The sequence below is a fragment of the Equus przewalskii genome, chromosome 16 (assembly GCF_037783145.1).
Source record: "Equus przewalskii isolate Varuska chromosome 16, EquPr2, whole genome shotgun sequence".
Classification (NCBI taxonomy): Eukaryota; Metazoa; Chordata; class Mammalia; order Perissodactyla; family Equidae; genus Equus; species Equus przewalskii.
The window spans coordinates 1,488,940-1,510,340 of NC_091846.1; the positions used below are offsets into that span (position 1 = coordinate 1,488,940).

Consider the following 21,401-nt stretch of genomic DNA (forward strand, 5'->3'; position numbering starts at 1 on the left):
ACCCCTTTTTTCAAGTCACCACATCTTATGTGACCTTGGGCAAGTTACTTAATCTCTTTGTCACAGTTTCCTCATCAATAAAATAGGAGTGAAACTAAGACCTACCTGATAGGGTTGTTGAGAGGCGGAGATGAGTTAGTACATGGAAAGCACTTAAAACGGTGCCTGACACAGGCGAGCACTCCGTAAAGGTGACTCCTATTTGACAAAGGAGAACTCGGGCGGCACTGAAGTTCTAGTGTCCACGTCTGTGTACAGTGGGGCCCACGTTCCTACCTCTGCTTGACGTGTGACCTTTGAGTTTGTTATTCTCAGTGTTTTTCCCACCACTACAGGATCACATTTATCTTTGCATGAAGGTAAATGTCAACAAATGCATCACTGTCTTACTATAGAGTTTATAAAAGAGGTTTTTGGGTTTTTTTAATAAAAATACTGGAAACTATATATACAAATGAATGTTGGTTTTTAAAGTTGCCAATTTGGAAAGCTGAATATTTATTCCAGTAATACTGCTGTTAATCAAGACGTTCGTGAAATCCCTCTTTTGGAAGTTCTATCAGAAGCAAATTACAAAAAAAGCACAGAAATCCAGTCTAAACATTTACAAATATATGTATGTACTTAAATCTGATAAAATATGTGAAGTATATATATTACATATATCTATAAAATATGTATACACATGTATGTATATTTTTATCTATACGTGTGCACACACACATGCATACGTACACACACATTCCATCAGTTCTTTTTTCCTCCCTCTTTCCCTTCCTATCTTTCTGCCTGTCTATCAACAAATAAGCATTTATCGAACTCCTGACCATGGTGAGTACTCGGTAAATGCCAGCTCCCTTCCAGCTTCTCCTTTTCCCAGATCCTTTTTGTATGCCAGGTACTTTTAGGATGCGAATAGCAGTGTAATAGATTAATTATCTGCCTTGCTTACACCTTCGCTAATTACCTTCCCAGGCTCCCTCTTCACAGTGTCGCCTATTAACAGTGGCTATCCGAGTCTTCTTTTCCAATTTGGATATATGCCTGTTAGCTGTTTTGCTGAGTAATAATACAATTAGATCAATAGGAGTTGGGAGTTAGGAGTGAACTTAAACTGATAATCACAGCCGTAACAATGTGAGAATGAGCTGAAATTAGATCCAAGCAATGGGGCTTGTAAAGTTAAAGTATGCCATCTGAGCTGATGACGCCATCACTGTCTTAGATGTGAGGGCTGGGGGGCTGCCTTGGATCCATAGCTGTGGTATGCTGCTCCTTAACTTTGGAAAGGAGCAGGGGCAAGGAAGATGAGCTTCTTCACAGCAAAAGGATCGGTTATTTGCAAGTCAGACTAGAGAGTACCTACAAGTAAATTGGAAATAGATTCATGCTAAAGGTCTCAAAAATGCTGTATGATGTTCTTCAGTATTTCTAGATGTGAAAAACTTCCTCATACTTATGGAGCAGGTCTTCCTTAGTGATTGCATCTAAGTAGGTGCTAAATTGAATATCATCTTGGGGATAGAAAAGAGAAACCAAAAATATTTTTTTAAGTGTAGACCAAAAGTATTCTTTTCGATGTCTAATGGATAGTTAAATCGGAGTTTATAGCTCACTGAAAGAGAATCATTGAAGAAGAGATCTGACAGAGTCGAGGGCAGTATGTTCGTGGCGTTCAGAGGAGTGGGAAGACTTTGTTAGACGGTTTCATTTCGATTAGCACTTTGGAGAAAGAGAAACTGATAGGGCTGACGGCTGCCTAAATCAAGGAAGGGCTGTTGGAGAATTGTCAGATGCGCATTGACTGATTGCGCCTTGAAGACTGAAAAAGGCCATTAGAGTTTTCAACTAGGATGGTGTTGGTAGCCCTAAAGAAAGCAGTCTGTTGGAGGTGAAGATCAGATTCCAGGGATTTAGGGGGTGTGTAGGGTATAGGGAGCCCCGAAGCCTTGGATTGTTTACCAACAGCTCGTAGAGATGGTATAACTTCTGAGAAACAATCTTATGTGCAAGTAAAGCACAATGAATAATAGTAATTCTACGGTATGGTTCCCTTTTTATGTTTCTGTAAACAAAGTAATGTTCACTTAAAAGCATGCTGAAATCAGTAAAATAAAAAAGCAGGAAAATCAGATATTTTTATTGGATTTTTATAGGTGTGCTATAGGCATCATGGAAATTATTTATAGTAAAGGTTTAAGGTAAAAGTCACCCATAGACTAGGACTTGAAGGTAGTGGCCATGTCATCTTTTACTCTGCCATGTGTGAAAAGCGTAAGGTACTGAGTTGGAGCACAATTAGTACTGTACTCATCAGAATTTTAAAATATCCCTGATGGTATTGAAGATAAATCTATGTATTTTTCTTATATTCATTACTAGTGTAAATATATTATGTACTCACTAAAATCATTGAATTTAAATCTGATAAAATCTGGTATAATCTAATTCTGTTTAAAGAATTAACAAAAATGAAGTACATTGCTTTTTATTTTCTCTTTACAGTTTTTTTTCCTGCCTTCAGTTTATCTACAACTGTAAATGATTTTCATGCTCTTAACCATATTCTTTCTAAATAAGTAACGACTGTCTTTTCTTGGAAACTGAATTCATTTTTATTTGAAGAGAACGTGCGGTGAAAGTTTTTGTAGTTTGCTTCTTGTTTTGTGAATGGAGCCTATGTTATCAACCTCACTTTCTCACAAAAAAAGAACTCCTATTTAAAAACTGTAACATTCTAAAATGTTACAAATGGGTCACCTTCCTAGTATGAGTTGCCTCATAGAAACATTGGTCACAGCAGGATGTAGCCTCCCCCAGGAAAGCTTTTCTCAAGTCCCAACATTGCAAACTTGCTTTATAAGGCAAGAAGAGGCTCTAGGCTCCTCTGGGGATAGAAGAAGGGGCTAAAACATGGGAGGGACTGTGAAGAGATTGTGTTTTACTTTGTTAGTGTTTAACTGTCGTTATAGACAGCCACATTTCGTGGAGTCAGCCAAGCTTGGAATAGCACATGTTAGGAATATGTGTATGCTAGGCCACATTTATTCATATAAACTTTTCACATCCATATGAAAGTGCCACACTTTACATGGATCCTTTGCTGAAAGAGGCATTATTAGATAATGGGCAGGGACCAGGCTGGCCATCAGGAAACCTGGGTTTTGGTGTTGGCCTCGCCACTCTGTGTACTCGAATAAGTGACTTTACCTCCCTAGGCCTATTTTCTCATCTGAAAAATAAAAAGGCTAGACTTAACCTTTTATTTTTAACCTTAACCTTAATGATATTTTTGTGTATTTCTGACTGTGAAATATTACAAACTTCTATTTCTGACGGTAAGATGGACTGAATATTCAAGGAAACTCCTCCAGGTATGGCACTCCTAAAAATGGTGGATTGAATATTGGAAAAAAAAAAAAAGGAGGAAAGAAGAAAGAAAATAAGTATGCAAAAAGCATTTTTTAAAAATTTTATTGTGGCCACATTGGTTTATAACGTTATGTAAATTTTAGGTGTACATCATTATATTTTGACTCCTGTATAGACTGCATCATGTTCACCCCCAAAAGTCAACTTTCCGTCCATCATCATACACATGTACCTTTTCACCCTCTCCCCCCTTACCCCCGGTAAACACCAATCTGTTCTCCGTATCTATGTGTTTGTGTATCTTCCATATATGAGTGAAATCATACAATAATTGTCTTTCTCCATCTGACTTCCTTCGCTTAGCGTATACCCTCAAGGTCCATCCATGTTGTCACAAATGGCATGTTTGGATTTTTTATGGCTGAGTAGTAATCCGTTGTGTGTGGGTGTGTGGATGTGTATGTGTATCTCTCTCTCTCTCTCTCTCTCTCTGTGTGTATATATATATATATATATATATATATATATATATATACACCGCATCTTCTTTATCCATTTATCTGTTGATGGGCACTTAGGTTGCTTCCAAGTCTTGGCTATTGTGAATAATGCTACAGTGAACATAGGGGTACACGTATCTTTTCGAATTAGTGTTTTCATGTTCCTTGGATAAATACCCAGAAGTGGGATAGCTGAATTATATGGTAATTCTATTTTTAATTTTCTGAGGAATCTCCATACTGTTTTCCATAATGACTGTACCAATTTACATTCCCACCAGCAGTGTATGAGGGTTCCTTTCTCTCCACATCTTCTCCAACAGTTGTTATTTCTCGTCTTTTTAGTAATAGCCATTCTGACAGGTATGAAGTGATATCTCATTGTAGTTTTGATTTGCCTCTCCCTAGTGATTAGTGATGTTGAACATCTTTTCATGTGCCTGTTAGCCATCTGTATCTCTTCTTTAGAAAAAATGTCCGTTCATATCCTCTGCCCATTTTTTGATAGGGTTGTTTGTTTTTTTATTGTTCAGTTGTATGAGTTCTTTATATATTTTGGATATTAACCCCTTAGCAAATATATGATTTGCAAATATTTTCTCTCAGTTGGTGGGTTGTCTTTTTGTTTTGTTGATGCTTTCCTTCGCTATGTAGAAGCTTTTTAGTTTGATATTGTCCCATTTGTTTATTTTTTCTTTCATTTCCCTTGCCTGAGGAGACATGGCACTCAAAAAGATACTGCTAAGACTGATTCAAAGAGTGAACTACCTATGTTTTCTTCTAGGAGTTTTATGGTTTCAGGTCTTACATTCAAGAGTTTAATCCATTTTGAGTTAATTTTTGTGTATGGTGTCTCCATTGTATGGACTTGGGTCCTTTGTTGAAAATTACCTCTCCATAGATATGTAGTTTTATTTTGGGGCTCTCAGTTCTGTTCCATTGATCTGTGTATGTTTTTCTGCCAGCACCATGATGTTTTTATTACTATAGCTTTGTAGTATTAAAATCAGGGATGTGATACCTCCAACTTTGTTCTTTTTTCTCAGGATTGCTTTGGCTTTTCAGAGTCTTTTGTTGTTCCATATAAATTTTAGGATTCTTTGTTCTACTTCAGTGAAGAATGTCATTGGGATTCTGATTGAGATTGCATTGAATCTGTAGATTGCTTTAGGTAATATGCACATTCCAACTTTGTTTATTCTTCCAATCCATGAGGATGGACTATCTTTCCATTTCTTTATGTCTCCTTCAGTTTCTTTCAATAACATCTTATAGTTTTCAGGGTATAACTATTTCACCTCTTGGTTAAATTTATTCCTAAGTATTTTATTCTTTTTGTTGTGATTGTAAATGGGATTGTATTCTTGACTTCTCTTTCTGCCAGTTGTTATTAGTGGATAGAAATGCAACTTCGTTTTGTATGTTGATTTTTCTATGCTGCAACTTTACTGTATTCATTGATTATTTCTAATAGTTTTTTGGTGCATTCTTTCGGGTTTTCTGTATAGAGAATCATGTCATCCACAAATAGTGACCGTTTTACTTCTTGCTTTCCAATTTGGATCCCTTTTCTTTCTTTTTCTTGCCTGACTGCTCTGACTAAAACTTCCAGTACCATGTTGAATAAGAGTGGCAAAAGTAGGCACCCATGTCTTATTCCTGCCCTCAGAGGAATAGCTTTCAGCTTTTCACTCTTGAATGTGATGTTGGCTGTGGATTTGTAACATATGGCCTTTATTATGTTGAAGTACTTTCATTCTATACCCACTTCATTGAGAGCTTTCACCATAAAAGGATGTTAGATCTTGTCACATGCTTTCTTTGCATCTATTGAGATGATCATGTGATTTTTATTCTTCACTTTGTTAATGTGGTGTATCACACTGAGTGATTTGTGGATGTTGAACCATCCCTAGATCCCTGGAATGAATCCCGCTTGATAATGGTGTAAGATCCTTTTAATATATTGTTGTATTCGATTTGCTAATATTTTGTTGAGCATTTTTGCATCTGTGTTCATCAGTGATATTGGCCCGTAATTTACCTTTTTTATGTTGTCCTTGTCTGGTTTTGTTATCAGGGTAATGTTGGCCTCAAAATGAATTAGAAAGTGTCCCATCCTCTTCAGTTTTTTGGAAGAGTTTGAGAAGGATGGGTATTAAGTATTCTTTGAATGTTTGGTGCAATTCACCAGAGAAGCTGTCTGGTCCTGGACTTTTGGTTTTTGGGAGGTTTATGATTACTGTTTCAATCTCTTTACTTGTGATCGGTCTATTCAGATTCTCTTTCTTCATTCAGTTTTGGGAGGTTGTATGATTCTAAGAATTTATCCTTTTCTTCTAGATTTTCCAATTTGAGGCATATAGCTCTTCAGAGTATTCTCTTATAATCCTTTGCATTTCTGTGGCGACTGTTGTAATTTCTCCTCTTTCATTTCTGATTTTATTATTTGAGTCATCTCTGTTTTTTCCTTAGTGCATCTGGTTTAGGGTTTATCAATTTTGTTTATCTTCTCAAAGAACCAGCTCTTAGTTTCATTGATCCTTTCTATTGTTTTTTAGTCTCTTTTTCATTTATTTCCACTCTGATTTTTATTATTTCCTTCCTTCTACTGACTTTGGGCTTCATTTTTTTCTTCTTATTCTGGTTCTTTTTGGTATAGTGTTAGATTGTTTATTTGAGACTTTTCTTACTTCTTCAGGTCTATATTACTGTATACTTCCCTCTTAGTACTGCTTTTGCTGCATCCCGTAAGTTTTGATATGTTGTGTTTTCATTTTCATTTATCTCGAGGTGTTTTTTGATTTCTCCTTTGATTTCTTCATTGATCCAATAGTTATTCAATAGCATGTTTAGTCTCCACATATTTTTGACTTTTATAGCTTTTTTCTTGTAGTTGATTTATGGTTTCATACCATTGTGGCTGGAAAATATGCTTGATATTATTTCAGTCTTCTTAAATTTATTCAGGCTTGCTTTGTTTCCCAAAATATGGTCTATCTTTGAGAATATTCCATATGCACTTGAGAAAAATGTATACTCTGCTGTTTTTGGATGGAATGTTCTATATATATCTATTAAGTCCATCTCATCTAGTGTTTCATTTAAGGTCAATATTTCCTTGTTGACTTTCTAGATGATCTATCCATTACGTAAGTGGGGTGTTAAGGTCCACTACTATTATTGTATTGCTGTTGATTTCTCCCTTTACGTCTGCTAATAGTTGCTTTATATACTTTGGTCCTCCTGTGTTAGCTGCCTATATACTAACAAATGTTAGGTCTGCTTGGTGGAATATCCCTTTTATCATTATATACTGCCCATCTTTGTCTCTTGCTATCTTTTTTGTCTTAAAGTCTATTTTGTCTCGTATAAGTGTGGCTACACCTGCTTTCTTTTGCTTGCCATTTGCTTGGAGTATCATTTTCCATCCCTTCACTGTGAGCCTACGTTTGTCTTTACAGCTGAGATATGTCTCCTGGAGGCAGCATATTGTTGAGTCTTGTTTTTCAGTCCATCCAGAAACTCTGTGTCTTTTGGTTGGTGAATTCAATCCAGTTATATTTAGAGTGATTGTTTATATATGAGGGGTTAATATTGCCATTTTACCTTTTGTTTTCTGGTTGTTATATATTTCCATTGTTTCTTTTTTCTCAGGTTTCTGTCTGCCATTTCAGTTTTGTTCTTTTTCTTTTTAGATTGATGCCTGAACTAACAACTGTTGCCAATCATTTTTTTTTTCTTGCTTTTTTCTCCCCAAATCCCCCCAGTGTATAGTTGCATATTCTTTTAGTTGTGGGTCCCTCCAGCTGCAGCACATGGGACGTCACCTCAACATGGCCCAACGAGTGGCACCATGTCTGTACCCAGGACCCAAACTGGTGGAACCCCAGGCCACCAAAGCAGAGCGCATGAATCCAACCACTCAGCCATGGAGTCGGCCCCTTGCCATTTAAGTTTGATGGTTTTCTCTGATATGTTTCTCAGTTTTCTCTTTTTTTATGTTTTATGGCTCTTCTCTGATTTTTTGTTTAGTGGTTGCCATGAGGTTTATATAAAAGATCTCATAGATGAGATAGTCGTTTTTCTGATAGCCTCTTAGCTCCATTAGCCTATGCAGGTTCCGTCCTTTTTCTCTTCCCCTTCTGTGATTTTGTTGTCACAAATTATTCTTTTATGTGTTGTGAGTTTGTGACCAAATTGAAGTGATTATAATTATTTTTGAAACTTTCTGTCCCTTTATCCTTTATGTTATAATTATTTACTAACCTACTCTGATATAGAGCTACAATTTTCTGATTCTGTTGTCTGTTTCTCTCTTTGCTCAAAGCTTTGTAAACCTTTCTCCTTTTGTTTCATGTAGGAGAGATTCTATCAGCATTTCTTGTAAGGCAGGTCTAGTGGTGATGAAATCCCTCAGCTATTGTTTATCTGGGAAAGCCGTTATTCCTCCTTCATATCTGAATGATAACTTTGCTGGATAGAGTATTCTTGGCTGATAGTTTTTGTCTTTCAGTCCTTTAATAGATAATTCCACTCTCGCCTAGCCTATAGAGTTTCTGCTGATAAATTTGCTGAAAGCCTGATGGGGGTACCTTTGTAGGTTGTTTTCTTCTCTCTTGCTGCCCTTAATATTTTTTCTTTGTTGTTGACTTTTGACAGTTTAGTATTACAAGCCTTGGAGAAGGTCTTTTTGCATTGGGATAATTAGGAATTCTGTTAGCTTCATGCACTTGTTTGTCCAGTTCCTTCCCCTGGTTTGGGAAGTTTTCAGCTATTTCTTTGAATTAGCTCTCTGCTCCTTTTCCCTCTCTCTTCTCCTTTCTTTCTTTATTTAAATATTTTATTTTTTTCCTTTTTCTCCCCAAAGTCCCCCAGTACATAGTTGTATATTCTTAGTTTTGGGTCCTTCTAGTTGTGGCATGTGGGATGCCGCCTCAGCGTGGCTTGATGAGCAGTGCCATGTCCACGCCCAGGATTCGAACCGACGAAACACTGGGCTGCCTGCAGCGGAGCGCGCAAACTTAACCACTCGGCCACAGGGCCAGCCCCTCTCTTCTCCTTCTTGATGCCTATAGTCTTTATGTTTCTTTTCCTAATTGAGTCGGATATTTCTTGAAGGATTTCTTCATTTTTAAAAAATCTTAAGTTTTCTCTCCTCTTCCACCTGAATCATTTCTAGATTTCTGTCTTTGAGCTCACTAATTTTCTCCTCCATCTGGTCTGCCCTGTCGTTAATGCTTTCTACATTATTTTTCATCTCATTAATTGTGTTTCCCATCTCCAAAATTTCTGTTTGGTTTTTTTTTTTTTTTAGAGTTTCAGTCTCTTTGGTGATTTACTCCTTCTGTTCATTAATTTTATTCATGAGCTCATTTTCTGAGTTTTCCTGTCACTGCTTGAGTTTCTTTATGACAGACACTTTGAATTCTCTGTCAGTAAGATTGTAATCCTCTGTGACTTTAAGTTTGGTTTCTGGAGAGTTGTCATTGTCTGTCTGTTCTGCTGTGTTGCTATAGTTCTTCGTGGTGTTTTAAGAACTCATCCTCTGCTGCCGCATTTGTGGTAGCATCCATGTTTCTTATTTGGATAAGGCTTTGGTTACTTTGGTTCTCAGCTGCTTCTGGTTGTATTTGAGAGCCTCCACTTTCCACCCTCCACTGCCTCTGCTACAGGCATTGTCAGTGCCCTCCTTGTGCCTCTTGTGCCTCCGAGGTTTCTGGTGCCTTGATGCTTATGATGTCACTTCAGTCTCAGGTGTTGCCATTGGGTCACCATGCTGGGAGCACTTGTGCTGCTTCTGGGGTCACCTGGGCCTCGTCTTTCTCCTTGGGCTCTCTAGGAGCTCTCCATGGGCTTTGTTGCTGCTGCCCCCGGGTTTTCTGGGGATGCTGATTGCACTGCTGCCAGGGGTGCTGGGTTCACAGGTGTCACAGTTGCTGCTAGTGGCCTGGCTATCCGAGGACTTGCAGGCACTCCCCACTGCTGATGGGAGTTGTTGTTGGGTGCACCGCCACTGGAGACTGGGTCACTAGTTCTGCTGTGGTTCCCGAAGCCTCATGTTACAGGTTCCACCTCCCACTGCTGGCAGGGAGCAGGAGCTGAGCAGGGAGAGGTTGTTGTTGATGCTCGTTCGTTCAGCCTCTGATCTCTGGCACTGACTGATGTATTTTGAAAACTCAGGTCAGGGTGCCCCGCCCCAGCTGGGAAAATCTGAGTGTTTCATACTGACCTCACTATTGGAAAGACCTGTCCTCTGCCAGGGGAAGGTTAGGGGGCGTGTGCTGGATCTTCTGGGAGATGGGCAGAGAGCGAGCTGTTTTTCTACTCCCACCATGACTGCTCACAGGTGCTCATGCCAGCATGAGGAGCTGCACCCTGGATCACTGCTTCCAGGGAGGGAGAAGGAGTTGCTGCCCTCATTCTACTTCCTCCCATGTGTCCAGTCCAGCTGCCTTCAGATGTATAGATGCTGGATCTCTTATGTATCTTATTGTGCTGTGTAGGGAATCCTTTATTGCTCAGTAGGTATCTGATTATTTGTAACTTAGAGAGGAGAGACAAAGGGAACCACTCACTCTGCCATGATGCTGACGTCACTTGAGTCACTTTTCTCTTGATGGTTTTAAGATTCTCTCTTTCTCTTTTCCTTTTCACAGTTTGATTATAATGTGCCTCAGTGTGGGCCTCTTTGGGTCCATCCTAGTTGGGATTCTTTGAGCTTCTTGAATTTGTATGTTCATTTCCTTCCTCATATTTGGGAAGTTTTCATCCGTTGTTTCTTCTAATAATCTTTCTGTCCTATTCTCTCTTTTCTTTCTGGGACTCCCATAATATGTAGATTGATCTGCATATGATGTTCCATAATTTTCTTAGGCTTTCTTCACTTTTCTTCATTTTTCATTCTTCATTTTTTTGTTCCTCTGACTTGATAATTTCATATGATCTATCTTTGAGTTCTCAGATTCTTTATCCTGCTGGATCATATCTGTTTTTGAACCATTCTAGTGAATTTTTCAATTCAGTTATGGTATTATTGTGTTCTTCAGCTCCAGAATTTCTATTTGGTTCTTTTTTACAGTTTCTCTTTGTTGATAGTCTTGTTTTGTTCATGCTTTATTTTCCTGATTTCATTTATTGTCTATCTGTGTTCTCTTATGGCACATTGGTCTTATTTAAGACAGTTATTTTGGATTGTTTGTTAGGTAACACATAGAGCTCCATTTCTTCAGGATCAACTTCTGGAGATTTATTTTGTTCCTTTGGGCCATGGTTCCCTGTTTCTTTGTGTGTCTTCTTACTTTTTGTTGTGTTTTCTTCATTTGAAAAAACAGTCACTTCTCCCACTTCTTTTTTGGACTGGTTTGTACCAGTCCAAATCACCAGTCAGCCCCAAGAGATTATGGCAGTGTCTCAGAGTTTTTATGGGGCACATTTTTTCTCAGCTTCTATGTGTACTTTCCTAATTAGAGAGGTTTGATGGTTTCTTTTTCAGAATTTCTAATCTCTTCCTTCCTCTAGTGTCTGTCTATCATACTGCAGGATCTCTGGCAGTGCAACAAGCTCCTCAGCCCTCTTTTGTTCTCTGCAGTCCACAAGCATCCAAGATATGCCAGTTCCCCATCAGTGCTCTGAGTCAGGTGAGACAGAAACCAGACCCTTGGGCAGCTCCCCAAAAAGCTGGAGTGTTGGATGTACATTCCCCTCTCTTTTCCTGCTGATGGAAGAATCACAAGCTGGACACTTTCTCTTTATCACAGCAAGCTGTGCCAGCTTCTGTCTGCAGTGGTGGAGGTACTCTGGCACTGCAACAAGCCACTGAGTTCTCTTTGTTCTCAGCAGCTTTCAGGCATCCAGAGTATGCTGGTTCCTCATCGGCACTCCAAGTTAGGCAAGACAGAAACCAGTCTCTCAGACAGTTCCCTGAAAAACCAAAACAGTGGATGTATGTTCCTCTCTTTTCCCTCCTGAAGGAGAACCTGCAAGTTGGGCTTTTTCTGCAAATTGTGAGCTATGCTGACTTTGGGTAGGGGCAGACACATTTGAAGTGAAATGGCTTTTCTTACCTGTTTCAATGCAATTGTTCTTGGTTTTGAGCTTGCCTGGGGTACTGTGACTACCTACCTGGTTTCTGGGTTCTTATAAAGACCTTTTGGACCATATATTCTTGTAAGTTGGTATTTTTGTAAGGGAGCAAAGTCTGGGGCTTCCTATTCTGTTATCTTGCTGAATGCAAAATTTTAGGTGTTTTGATGTATACTACCAAATTACCCTCAGAAAATTTGTTCATTCCACTTGCTAACCTGATATTTTTTAAATCTTGGCCATTTTAATAGGCAATGTTGAATGTTACATTTAGAATTATGTGACTGTTTAATTTATGTAATATTTGATACCTACAAAATAACCTATGTAGCATTCTTAACTTATGAAGCATATTAATAAAATTAAAATTAATTAAACTATCATAACATATTAGAACAAGAACATTACTGTCCTGCCTACTTGTGTGCTTTTTCCCATTCCATCTCCTGCCTCCCCCACATATAACCACTGTGTTTTATATTTTATATATATTCAGGTTTATATTTTTCAGTTTCTTGCCTTTTCATATACAATTTTATCGTACATGCAAACAATATATTTAATTTTGCTTTGTTTTCAGCTTTCTAAAACTGGTATCATTCAGTATGTAGTGTTCTGACTTGTTTTTTTCTGACTTATTATGTTTCTAAGATTAAGTAAGGCTACACATTTTTTTATGTGTTTATTGACCTATTGCATTATTTACTTTGGGAATTATCTCTTTGTATACAATGTCCATTTTATAGGGGTATTCTATTTTTTTCTGGTATAGGTAAGTTTCAAGATTTTTTCTTACTCTATAATTTATGATTCTAAAATTTTTCTCTTACAAAGTATAAGTATCTTTTGGAAGTTTTAGTGTTAATTGATTGATAAGTCAGATAAATTGATCTCCAGATTCTTATTCTCTGAACTTATTTGTCATTTAACTTCCCTCTAGGAAATAGCAATTGTTGTTTGTAACTATAGTGAAGTGATTATAATAATTTGTCTCATTATGTAGACATTAAACCCCTGCAGACTTATAAAGGCTTCTTGATCCATTTGCAGCTGTTCACGTATAGCAGTGTTACTGCATGAAAGTTGATTGAAAATGATGAAGTGCAGATATTCACGATATACCCTCATTGGTCTTTATAATAGAAAGTGTTTAAAAACTGTATTCTAAGGAGATCACTTTTCAGTTTTTAAAGGTTTGCTCTTCCCACAGTATTGGAATCCTTCAGGCTGGGAATTGTACATGGGGTTTCAGGGGGCTTTGGATGCCTGAGGGAGATGTCAGGGTTTTGTTAGACTCTATAGAGAACTTGTAGCTATGTGAAAGGTGAAGTGAAATAAATATTGCCTAGAGCAATGGTGTTCAAACTTTCTTGACCTGAGCTTACTTAGGCACTTTGACAGACACCTATTTACACTTGTAGATGGAAAAAATTGACTTAACTGTAACAAAAAATTAGAGGGGAACAACATAATAAGAAACATACCAAAATGTGTAGACACATCCAAAACATTAAACTAAGGCACTTTATTTTCCAATGATATCAACAGTGGAGGGAATCGTAATGTTTTTGATAAGAACCCAGAGAAGACTTACAGTTTTGATTCGCTTGACCAACTTAAAATGTAGGGATTTTAAAGACCATCTTGTTTTGACTTATTCCCAGAGACATTATCAGTAAACTAAAATATAAAGTATACTAATAAAAGAAATGGTCAGTATATATTGGTGGACTACTTTCATTAAAATTGAAGCTTCCATAATAGAAAAAAATATAACATTATAAGAATTTTAAGCAGAAGAAATACAAACTGTGGGGCTAGAGGAGTGGTTCTTTAGAAAATATAATAGAAATTCAGGGTTAAAATGCACTAATAATGTTTCCTACTAATGTGAATATTCAACCCTATCTGAAAATCTTCAGTGATATGCATTGCATTATTTCCCATGGCAGCCATTCTGTATTTAAACACTATAATCCTTTTCAGGTTTTTCCTTGAGTTGAGCCAAAATCTATCCTACTATACCGTGTAAATCTAATCCTCTTCTGTATGAACATTCTTGAGATGTTTGAAGAAAGTTGGTTGTATGATCTAGGTTCTCTGCCACCTCAGCTAGACTTACCCAGCCTCTTCTGTTCTTCATTTGATGTGGTTTCTCGCCCCTCACCAGGCTTGATACGCGGTGGATGATACAGCTCAGACTGATCTTACGACTTCCTGTTTGTTCTTTCTTCAGCTGCTCTTTGTCCTTTGCTAGATTATGCTCATCAAAGTGGTCTCTAACTTCTCACAAGTGAATCTATAAAACTGAAGCCTGTACCTAAGCACACATTTGAAAGAATATGTATAAAGACTACTCTAAGTGATGTTTTATGTATATTATAGATTCTCAGCCAGAGATTTCTTTTAAATTTCAGAAAACAAGAACTACATCCCTTGGATTTTTGGCTTCCCAATGAAACAGCTTGCTTGTTTCTTGGCAATTAAGTATTCTTTAAGATTCATAATGTAGTGTTATGTCTTCTCAGCATGTTAAACAAATGCATTTTTGTTTCTGTGTTTGCAGACAGTGGCCAGAACTGTAGTGCCAGTAGTAAAGGTGAACGACTAGGTGCCAGACTCAGAGCTTTACCCGGGACAAATGAGCCTTATGAAAGTAGCAGCAACAAAGAAATAGGCAAGTGCTGGCACTCCCCGCCCAGTTCCTACAGGCAGAACAGGTCTGAAGAAGATTGGTGAGATGGCAAAAATGTATAATTGGGCATTATGAAGAATTTTACATATACAGACACAGTTTTGAATGACTTGGAAGAGCATTTCTGTTCACTCTGAGTTGTCTGCTTTTGATTATGGGACTAATTGGTTTCATATTTGTTTTGTTTTTCTGTATTACTCTAATGTAACAATCTGTTTTGAAATGTAGATGCCTCCTATGTGGATCCACTTGGCCCTCAAATAGAAAGACCAAAAACTGCAGCCAAAAAAAGGATCGACGAAGATGATTTTGCTGACGAAGAGTTAGGAGATGATTTGCTCCCAGAATAACATAGACTTTAATGTATTGTTTATTGTTAAACTCTGGATTAAATATACAAATTTTAATTTTGTACACTGTCAAAACTTTCAGTAAGTGTATTCTGTTCTATGAGTATGGGTTTAAGTTTTATTTTGTTTTTACTGGAATAAAAACATGTGAAACTAATATTTTAGGCCCGTGACTTCCTTTACCCTTTTGAAAACATTGACCCACAATAAGAAATGTTTTATTAGCACTACCTAGTACCTACATACACGTATAAGTGTGTGTGTGTTCACAAAAATGTACCCTTATTACTGCAGTGCATGCTGATATTTTTTATACTTTCATTAAAACAAAGTGTTAGTAATGAAAACACCACATTAATTTCATTGTTTGCAGCTTGGAAAATACTTTGCTAGGACATGTCCTTGATGAATCTTTATTCAAGCTAAATCTCATGGAGTTTGGAACCTATAAGTCTGTAGAAGTTTTGCCTCATGGGGATTATAATACCATTAAAACAATTATGTTTTGGAAGCAGTGCAAAGCATAGTATAGTATAGTGTAGTACAACATAGTGTAGTGTACTATAGTGAGTACAAAGTATAGTATATACCAAACTATAACCCTATTGCTCTTTTCTGTGGTTCCTTTCTACCTTCAGCCTGGTGGTGTGTTCCAGTAGCACTGAGCAGTAACAACTCTAAGAAGGTTTTTCCCATTTGTGACTTAGGGTATGAAATGGAGGCCAGGACTGCCTGCATGTTTCTTCAGCAGTGTGTTTGGCTGATCAACACTGTCCAGAGAATTTGTAATGATGGGGCACTCAAAAGAAGTTGCTCATCGTTAACAGTTCACTAGAGAGGATAGGCCCCTCCATCTTACTTAACATTGTCTCTACAAAGTACATGCTACTGTTAGGCACAGGAAGAGGAAAACCAAAATTAGATCGTATTCCCCCCTCCCAAGATAGGCAATGACCTAATGGGGGTGGCATTCAACCAAGACACTAATCATCTAGTATGTGCAAGGTTCTGCGGATACAGTAGTGAACAAGACAGGACAAGAGCTTGTCCTCGAAGAGGTTAAATTCTGGTGGGGAAGACAGACAATAAATATATATATATATTTTTTTTTAAAGATTTTATTTTTTCCTTTTTCTCCCCAAAGCCCCCCGGTACATAGTTGTGCACTCTTCGTTGTGGGTTCTTCTAGTTGTGGCATGTGGGACGCCGCCTCAGCGTGGTCTGGTGAGCAGTGCCATGTCCGCGCCCAGGATTCGAACCAACGAAACACTGGGCCGCCTGCAGCGGAGCACGCGAACGTAACCACTCGGCCACGGGGCCAGCCCCGACAATAAATATATTTTTTAAAGGACTTTAGATATTGTTAAGTGCAGTTAAGAAAGTAAAATGGAGTAGTGTAATAGGGAGTGATGGTGGTGGAGGAAGGGCTTGCTTAGATAGGAGAGGCCAGGAGGCGGCATTTGTATTAACACCAGAATGATGAAATGAAGAACACAATGTCCTAAGCAGAAGCAATAGCGAGTGTAAACACACTAAAATGGTAATGATCTGGATGGGTTAGAGTGTTATTGAATTAAAGTGATAATGAGTTAGAGGGTTTGGGGTCTAGCGGGGGTGGCAGTGTACAATATATCCAGGAAAGTGAAAGGAGGTGAGGTCCAAGAGGTAGGTAGGGGCCAGATCATGTAGAGTATATAAACAGAGTTTGGGTCTTATTCTAGTAGCAATAGAAAAGCCCTTAGAGGGGCTGGCCCTGTGGCCGAGTGATTGAGTTCTTGCGCTCTGCTTCAGCGGCTCTGGGTTTAACTGGTTCGGATCCTGGGTGCGGACATGGCACCGCGCATTGGGCCATGCTGGGGCAGCATCCCACATGGCAGAGCCAGAAGGACCTACAACTGGAATATACAGCTATTTGCTGGGGGGCTTCAGGGAGAAGAAGGGAAAAAAAGAAGATCGGCAACAGATGTTAGCACAGGTGCCAATCTTTAAAAAAAAGAAAATAGAAAAGCCCTTAGAAGGTTTTATGCAAGAGAGGTGAGTGATATGATTTGATTTAACCTTCAGAAACCAGCGATCACACTGGTTGCCATGAAGATGAATTGATTGAGGTGGGCAGGTTGAGGGGAGGGGAAGGGTTGGAACTGCTAGCAGTAGCCTAGATAAGAGTTGAAGGTGACTGAGACCAGCTTTTTAGCAATGGAAGCTATGAGAATTGGTCAGATTCAGCATACATTCTGGAGGTAAAGCTCAGAGTATTTACTAATGGACTGGATATAGATTGTGAGGAAAAGAGAAGAAAGGATGAGGAACTGAGTGGCTAGTGTTGCCTTTTACTGAGATAGGAGTGGATTTGGGGGGAAATCAGTAGTCGTGGTTTAGCCATATTAAAATTTCAGATATCTCTTAACTATCCAACTGGAGATCCAAAGAATGCAGTTAGAGTTACAAATCTGGAGATTAGAGAAGAGGTAAGGGTTGGAGATGGAGATCTCAGAGACCTCAGTGTACGTGTAGTATTTAATGCCGTGGAATTGGATGAGACCACTTAGGACAAAGAAGAGAGTCTAAGCAGTGAGCCCTGGAGATCAAGAAAAAGAGGATAACTTAGCAAAAAAAGACTGAAAAGAGCAACAAGTGATGTAGGAGGTTTCAGATTTTGAGGGAGTGAGATTTCCAGTTCTAAGGAGGATGCAAAAGGTCATGTCAGGCCAATGCTCCTATTATAAGAACTAGGGGAAAACGCAACAAATAAATTATTGCAAAAACCATACGTTGAAAGTGGCCAGAGAGCTGTGGAAGCAACAAGACCAAAATTCCTCAGAGGAAAGAGTTATTTCTAGGTGAGCTGATGATCCTGCCTATTTTCCTCTCTGGAGACATTTGCCAATTTTGTGCGTGGGCTGAGAATTGGGCTTGGCCCAGGGAAAAAGTCTCTTTTAGAGAAACGAAAAGCTAGCAGAGCTTTTGGTGGTCATGTGGGGTTGGCACAACAAACTAGAAATTTAGAGAAGCCCCAAACTTCTGATTGCTTTTCCACCATGGGTGTTTGCTGAGGGTAGAGATGGTGCTGGAGGCTGGAGAATTGGGCTGCAGGCTTTTAAAGTTTTAAAAGCATAAGAAGATTTCAAGTTAAATCTCCTTAGGAGACAAAGTCCTGGTAGAGAAAGGACTTTCCACAAATATACAATTGGTCTACCCTCAAGACATTTGCTATTTTATGAGGCTGGTGGGGCAGGAGCTAATGATGTAAATTCAAAACTTTCAGGGGCCAACTTGGCTCTCTTGACATCTTTCAGAGCTGAGGAGACAGATCTGCCAGGCTCGCTCCATCAAAAGCTTGGAAGGACAGACATGAACCAGGGGTGGATTGACTCTTAAAAAAACTACAGCCCAGCCCCAACCCAGCTCAATCCTTGATTTCACTGAGGTTCTTAGTCCCAAATCTTCTCTGACTAGCAGAAGAAAGAGGTACTTTCTCTGATAACAATATCACTTGTAGCCTCTGGTTCTTGTATGTGCAAAGTCTGGCATACAATAAAAAAGAGGCAAGAAAATGGCCAATAATCAGCAGAAAAATAGAAGCAGACCCTTAGATAATTCAGATAATGGATCTAACCGACAAGGGCTTTAAAATAACAATGATTAGTATATTAAATAAAATAGAGAAAAGATGGACAAAATGGATGAAAAGATAGAGAATTTCCACAGAGTGCTGCAATGATGAGCAAGAGTCAAATGGATGACCTAGAACTAAAAGATACAATATTTGAAACTAACTTATTAGGATCGATTTAACAATGTACTGGACACAGAAGAAGTCACGATTAGTGAACAGGTTATTAGAAAATATCAAAATTGAAACACAGAAATAAGAATGGAAAGAAAGAAGAAGATAGATATTTGGGACATGGTCAAGAGTTTAAATAAGTATAATAGGAATCTCAGAAGAAAAGGAATGGAGTAGAAATAACATTTGAAGAGATAGTGTCTCAAATTATCCCAAATTGATGAAAGACATCAACCCACAGATTCAGGAAGCTCAGTGAACACCAGCAAGAATAGATACAAAGAAAACTGCAGCCTAGACATACGTTCAAGTTGTTAAAAGCCACAGTCATCCTAGAAAGAAGCATAGAATGTCAGAATTAGTGAAAAGCACCGAAGAGGTAGGGGGATACATAATAGAAGAGTGATTATTTAAAACAACAACTAATAATAATTCCTTGTGGGGTTTTAACATATATAGAAATAAAACATATGACAATACTAGCCCAAAGATTGAGAGGCTGTATTAAACTGCTGTAGGTTGTTGTATTGTTCAGATAGTGGCAGATGTAATAAGTCAAGGATACATATTGAAGTCTCTAGAGTAACAACTGAAATAAAGGAATATATGATTAAAAATCTAATAGAACAACTAATACATACAGAAACGATAGTTAGAAAATCCCCATCTTGCAACCATCGTGGTAGTAATTGGTTCAGGCAAGAACCGGTGGATGGCTAAAGCAAGCAGTGGAAGTCTGATGAGAACAGTATATTTACATAGCCTCAAAGTGTTTCCCTGCAAATTACTTATTAATTACAAGAGGAAAAATACTAATTTTATATTGAAGAAACTTGGTGGACACCACCATAACAAGTGATCGAAGTTAACATGACCAATAATGGGACAAACCAAAACCACGTGCCTCTGATGTGATGAACAAAATTTCTTAGGTGATATTCCTGCCAAAAACATCTAACCTGAACCTACTCAAAGGAAGCGTCCCAACCTGAGGAACATCCTGCAAAATAACTGGCCTGAACTTTTCAAAAATATCAAGATCATAAAAGACAAGGAGGAGCTGCTCCAGATTAAAGGAGACTGAAGCGACATGCCAACAAAATGCAATGCAGGATCCCGGCTCAGATCCTGGACTCAGGGGAAATTTGCTCTTTATAAAAGTCTGGGGACAGCTGATTAAATGTGAACAGGTCTGTATATTAGATAGTAGGAGTATATCTATAAAATTTTCTAATTTTGTTAATTGCACTATGGTTACATAAGTGAGTGCCCTTGTTCCTAGGAAATACCTTACTAAAGCATTTTGAGACAAAGGGTCCTGATGTCTGCAACTCAATAGTTCAAGAAAAAATACAATGATAAAGCAAATGTTGAAAAATGTTAACAATTAATGGATCTGAGTGAAGGGTATATAGAGTTCTTTGTATTATTCTTACAACTTTTCCATAAGTCTGAAATTGATTCAAAATTAAAATTTTTTTAAAAAGCTAATGGAGGGACCCGCCCCATGGCCGAGTGGTTAAGTTCACGCACTCCACTTCGGGGGCCCAGGGTTTCACCAGTTTGGATCCTGGGCGCAGACAGGGCAACGCTCATAAGGCCATGCTGAGGTGGCATCCCACATGCCACAACTAAAAAAATATATATATATACAACTATGTACCAGGGGGCTTTGGGGAGAAAAAGGAAAAATAAAATCTTAAAAAAAAAAAAAAAAAGCTAATGGAAGATAAAATATGATAAAAAATACTTGGTTAATCCAAGGAAAGGCAGATAAAGGAACAAAGACCAGATGGACAAACAGAAAACAAGTAACAGGATGGTAGGAGTTAAACCCAGTTATATTAGTAATTATACTACATTAGTAATTATAAAAAAGTAAACCGAATTAGATCAGTAATTACATAAGTAGTAAATACTAATGATATTAGTAATTATGCTACATTAGTAAATAGAGTAAATATAAAAAGATTAAATATTCCAATTTAATGACAGATTATCAGACTGTATTAAAAAGTAAGACTAAATATGTTACTTACAAGAGACATTTAAATATAAGGGCACAGATAGGTTGAAAAAATGAAAAGGTGGGAAAAGATACACTATACAAACATTAATCAAAAGGGATAAGGAATAAGGGAGTGATCAACTGTGTCAAATGATACATAAAAATCGAATAAGATAGATGATTGACTTCGGCAGTAATTACATAATTTCAACCTTTTATGTTATTGCAATGAAGTGTTTGGGGTAAATACCCAATTGGAATAGGTTGAGCAGAGACTGGGAATTGAGTTTTAGAGCCAGAGAATAAAGACAACACAGAACCTTTCGCTATAAAAGGGGACAGAGGAATTAGATGGTAGATAAAGTCGGACCTGGGGTCAAGAGAGGGTTTATCAAATATATCAGGAAAGAAGGCCGGATATAGGAAATTGAATGCAGATAGGTGGTTAAAAAGAAAGAAGTCACGGCTCTCATCTGTGCGTGGGGAACAGGAGGGGAGGAGGGAAACGGGAGCAGAGATTTGAGGAGAGGGGAAATGTCACTAGTGATCTTGGAAAAAGGGAACATAACTGAGAGAGATACTAGATATGTGTGTTGAATGTTTA

General features: G+C 38.1%; 1 protein-coding gene across 5 annotated transcripts in view; it reads left to right on the forward strand.

The window, feature by feature from the left end:
• Nucleotides 1-15,159, forward strand: part of IFT88 (intraflagellar transport 88) — a 135,562-nt gene extending 120,403 nt beyond the window's left edge. For 3 of the 5 annotated variants that reach the window (XM_070577828.1, XM_070577830.1, XM_070577829.1), the window contains 2 exons: nt 14,524-14,634; nt 14,881-15,159. In XM_070577828.1, coding sequence (XP_070433929.1) covers nt 14,524-14,634; nt 14,881-15,002 — 233 coding nt within the window. In that variant the 3' untranslated portion in view covers nt 15,003-15,159. The remainder of the gene's footprint in view (nt 1-14,523; nt 14,635-14,880) is intronic. The other 2 variants (XM_070577831.1, XM_070577832.1) reach the window with 1 other exon arrangement.
• The last annotated feature ends 6,242 nt before the right edge of the window (nt 15,160-21,401 follow it).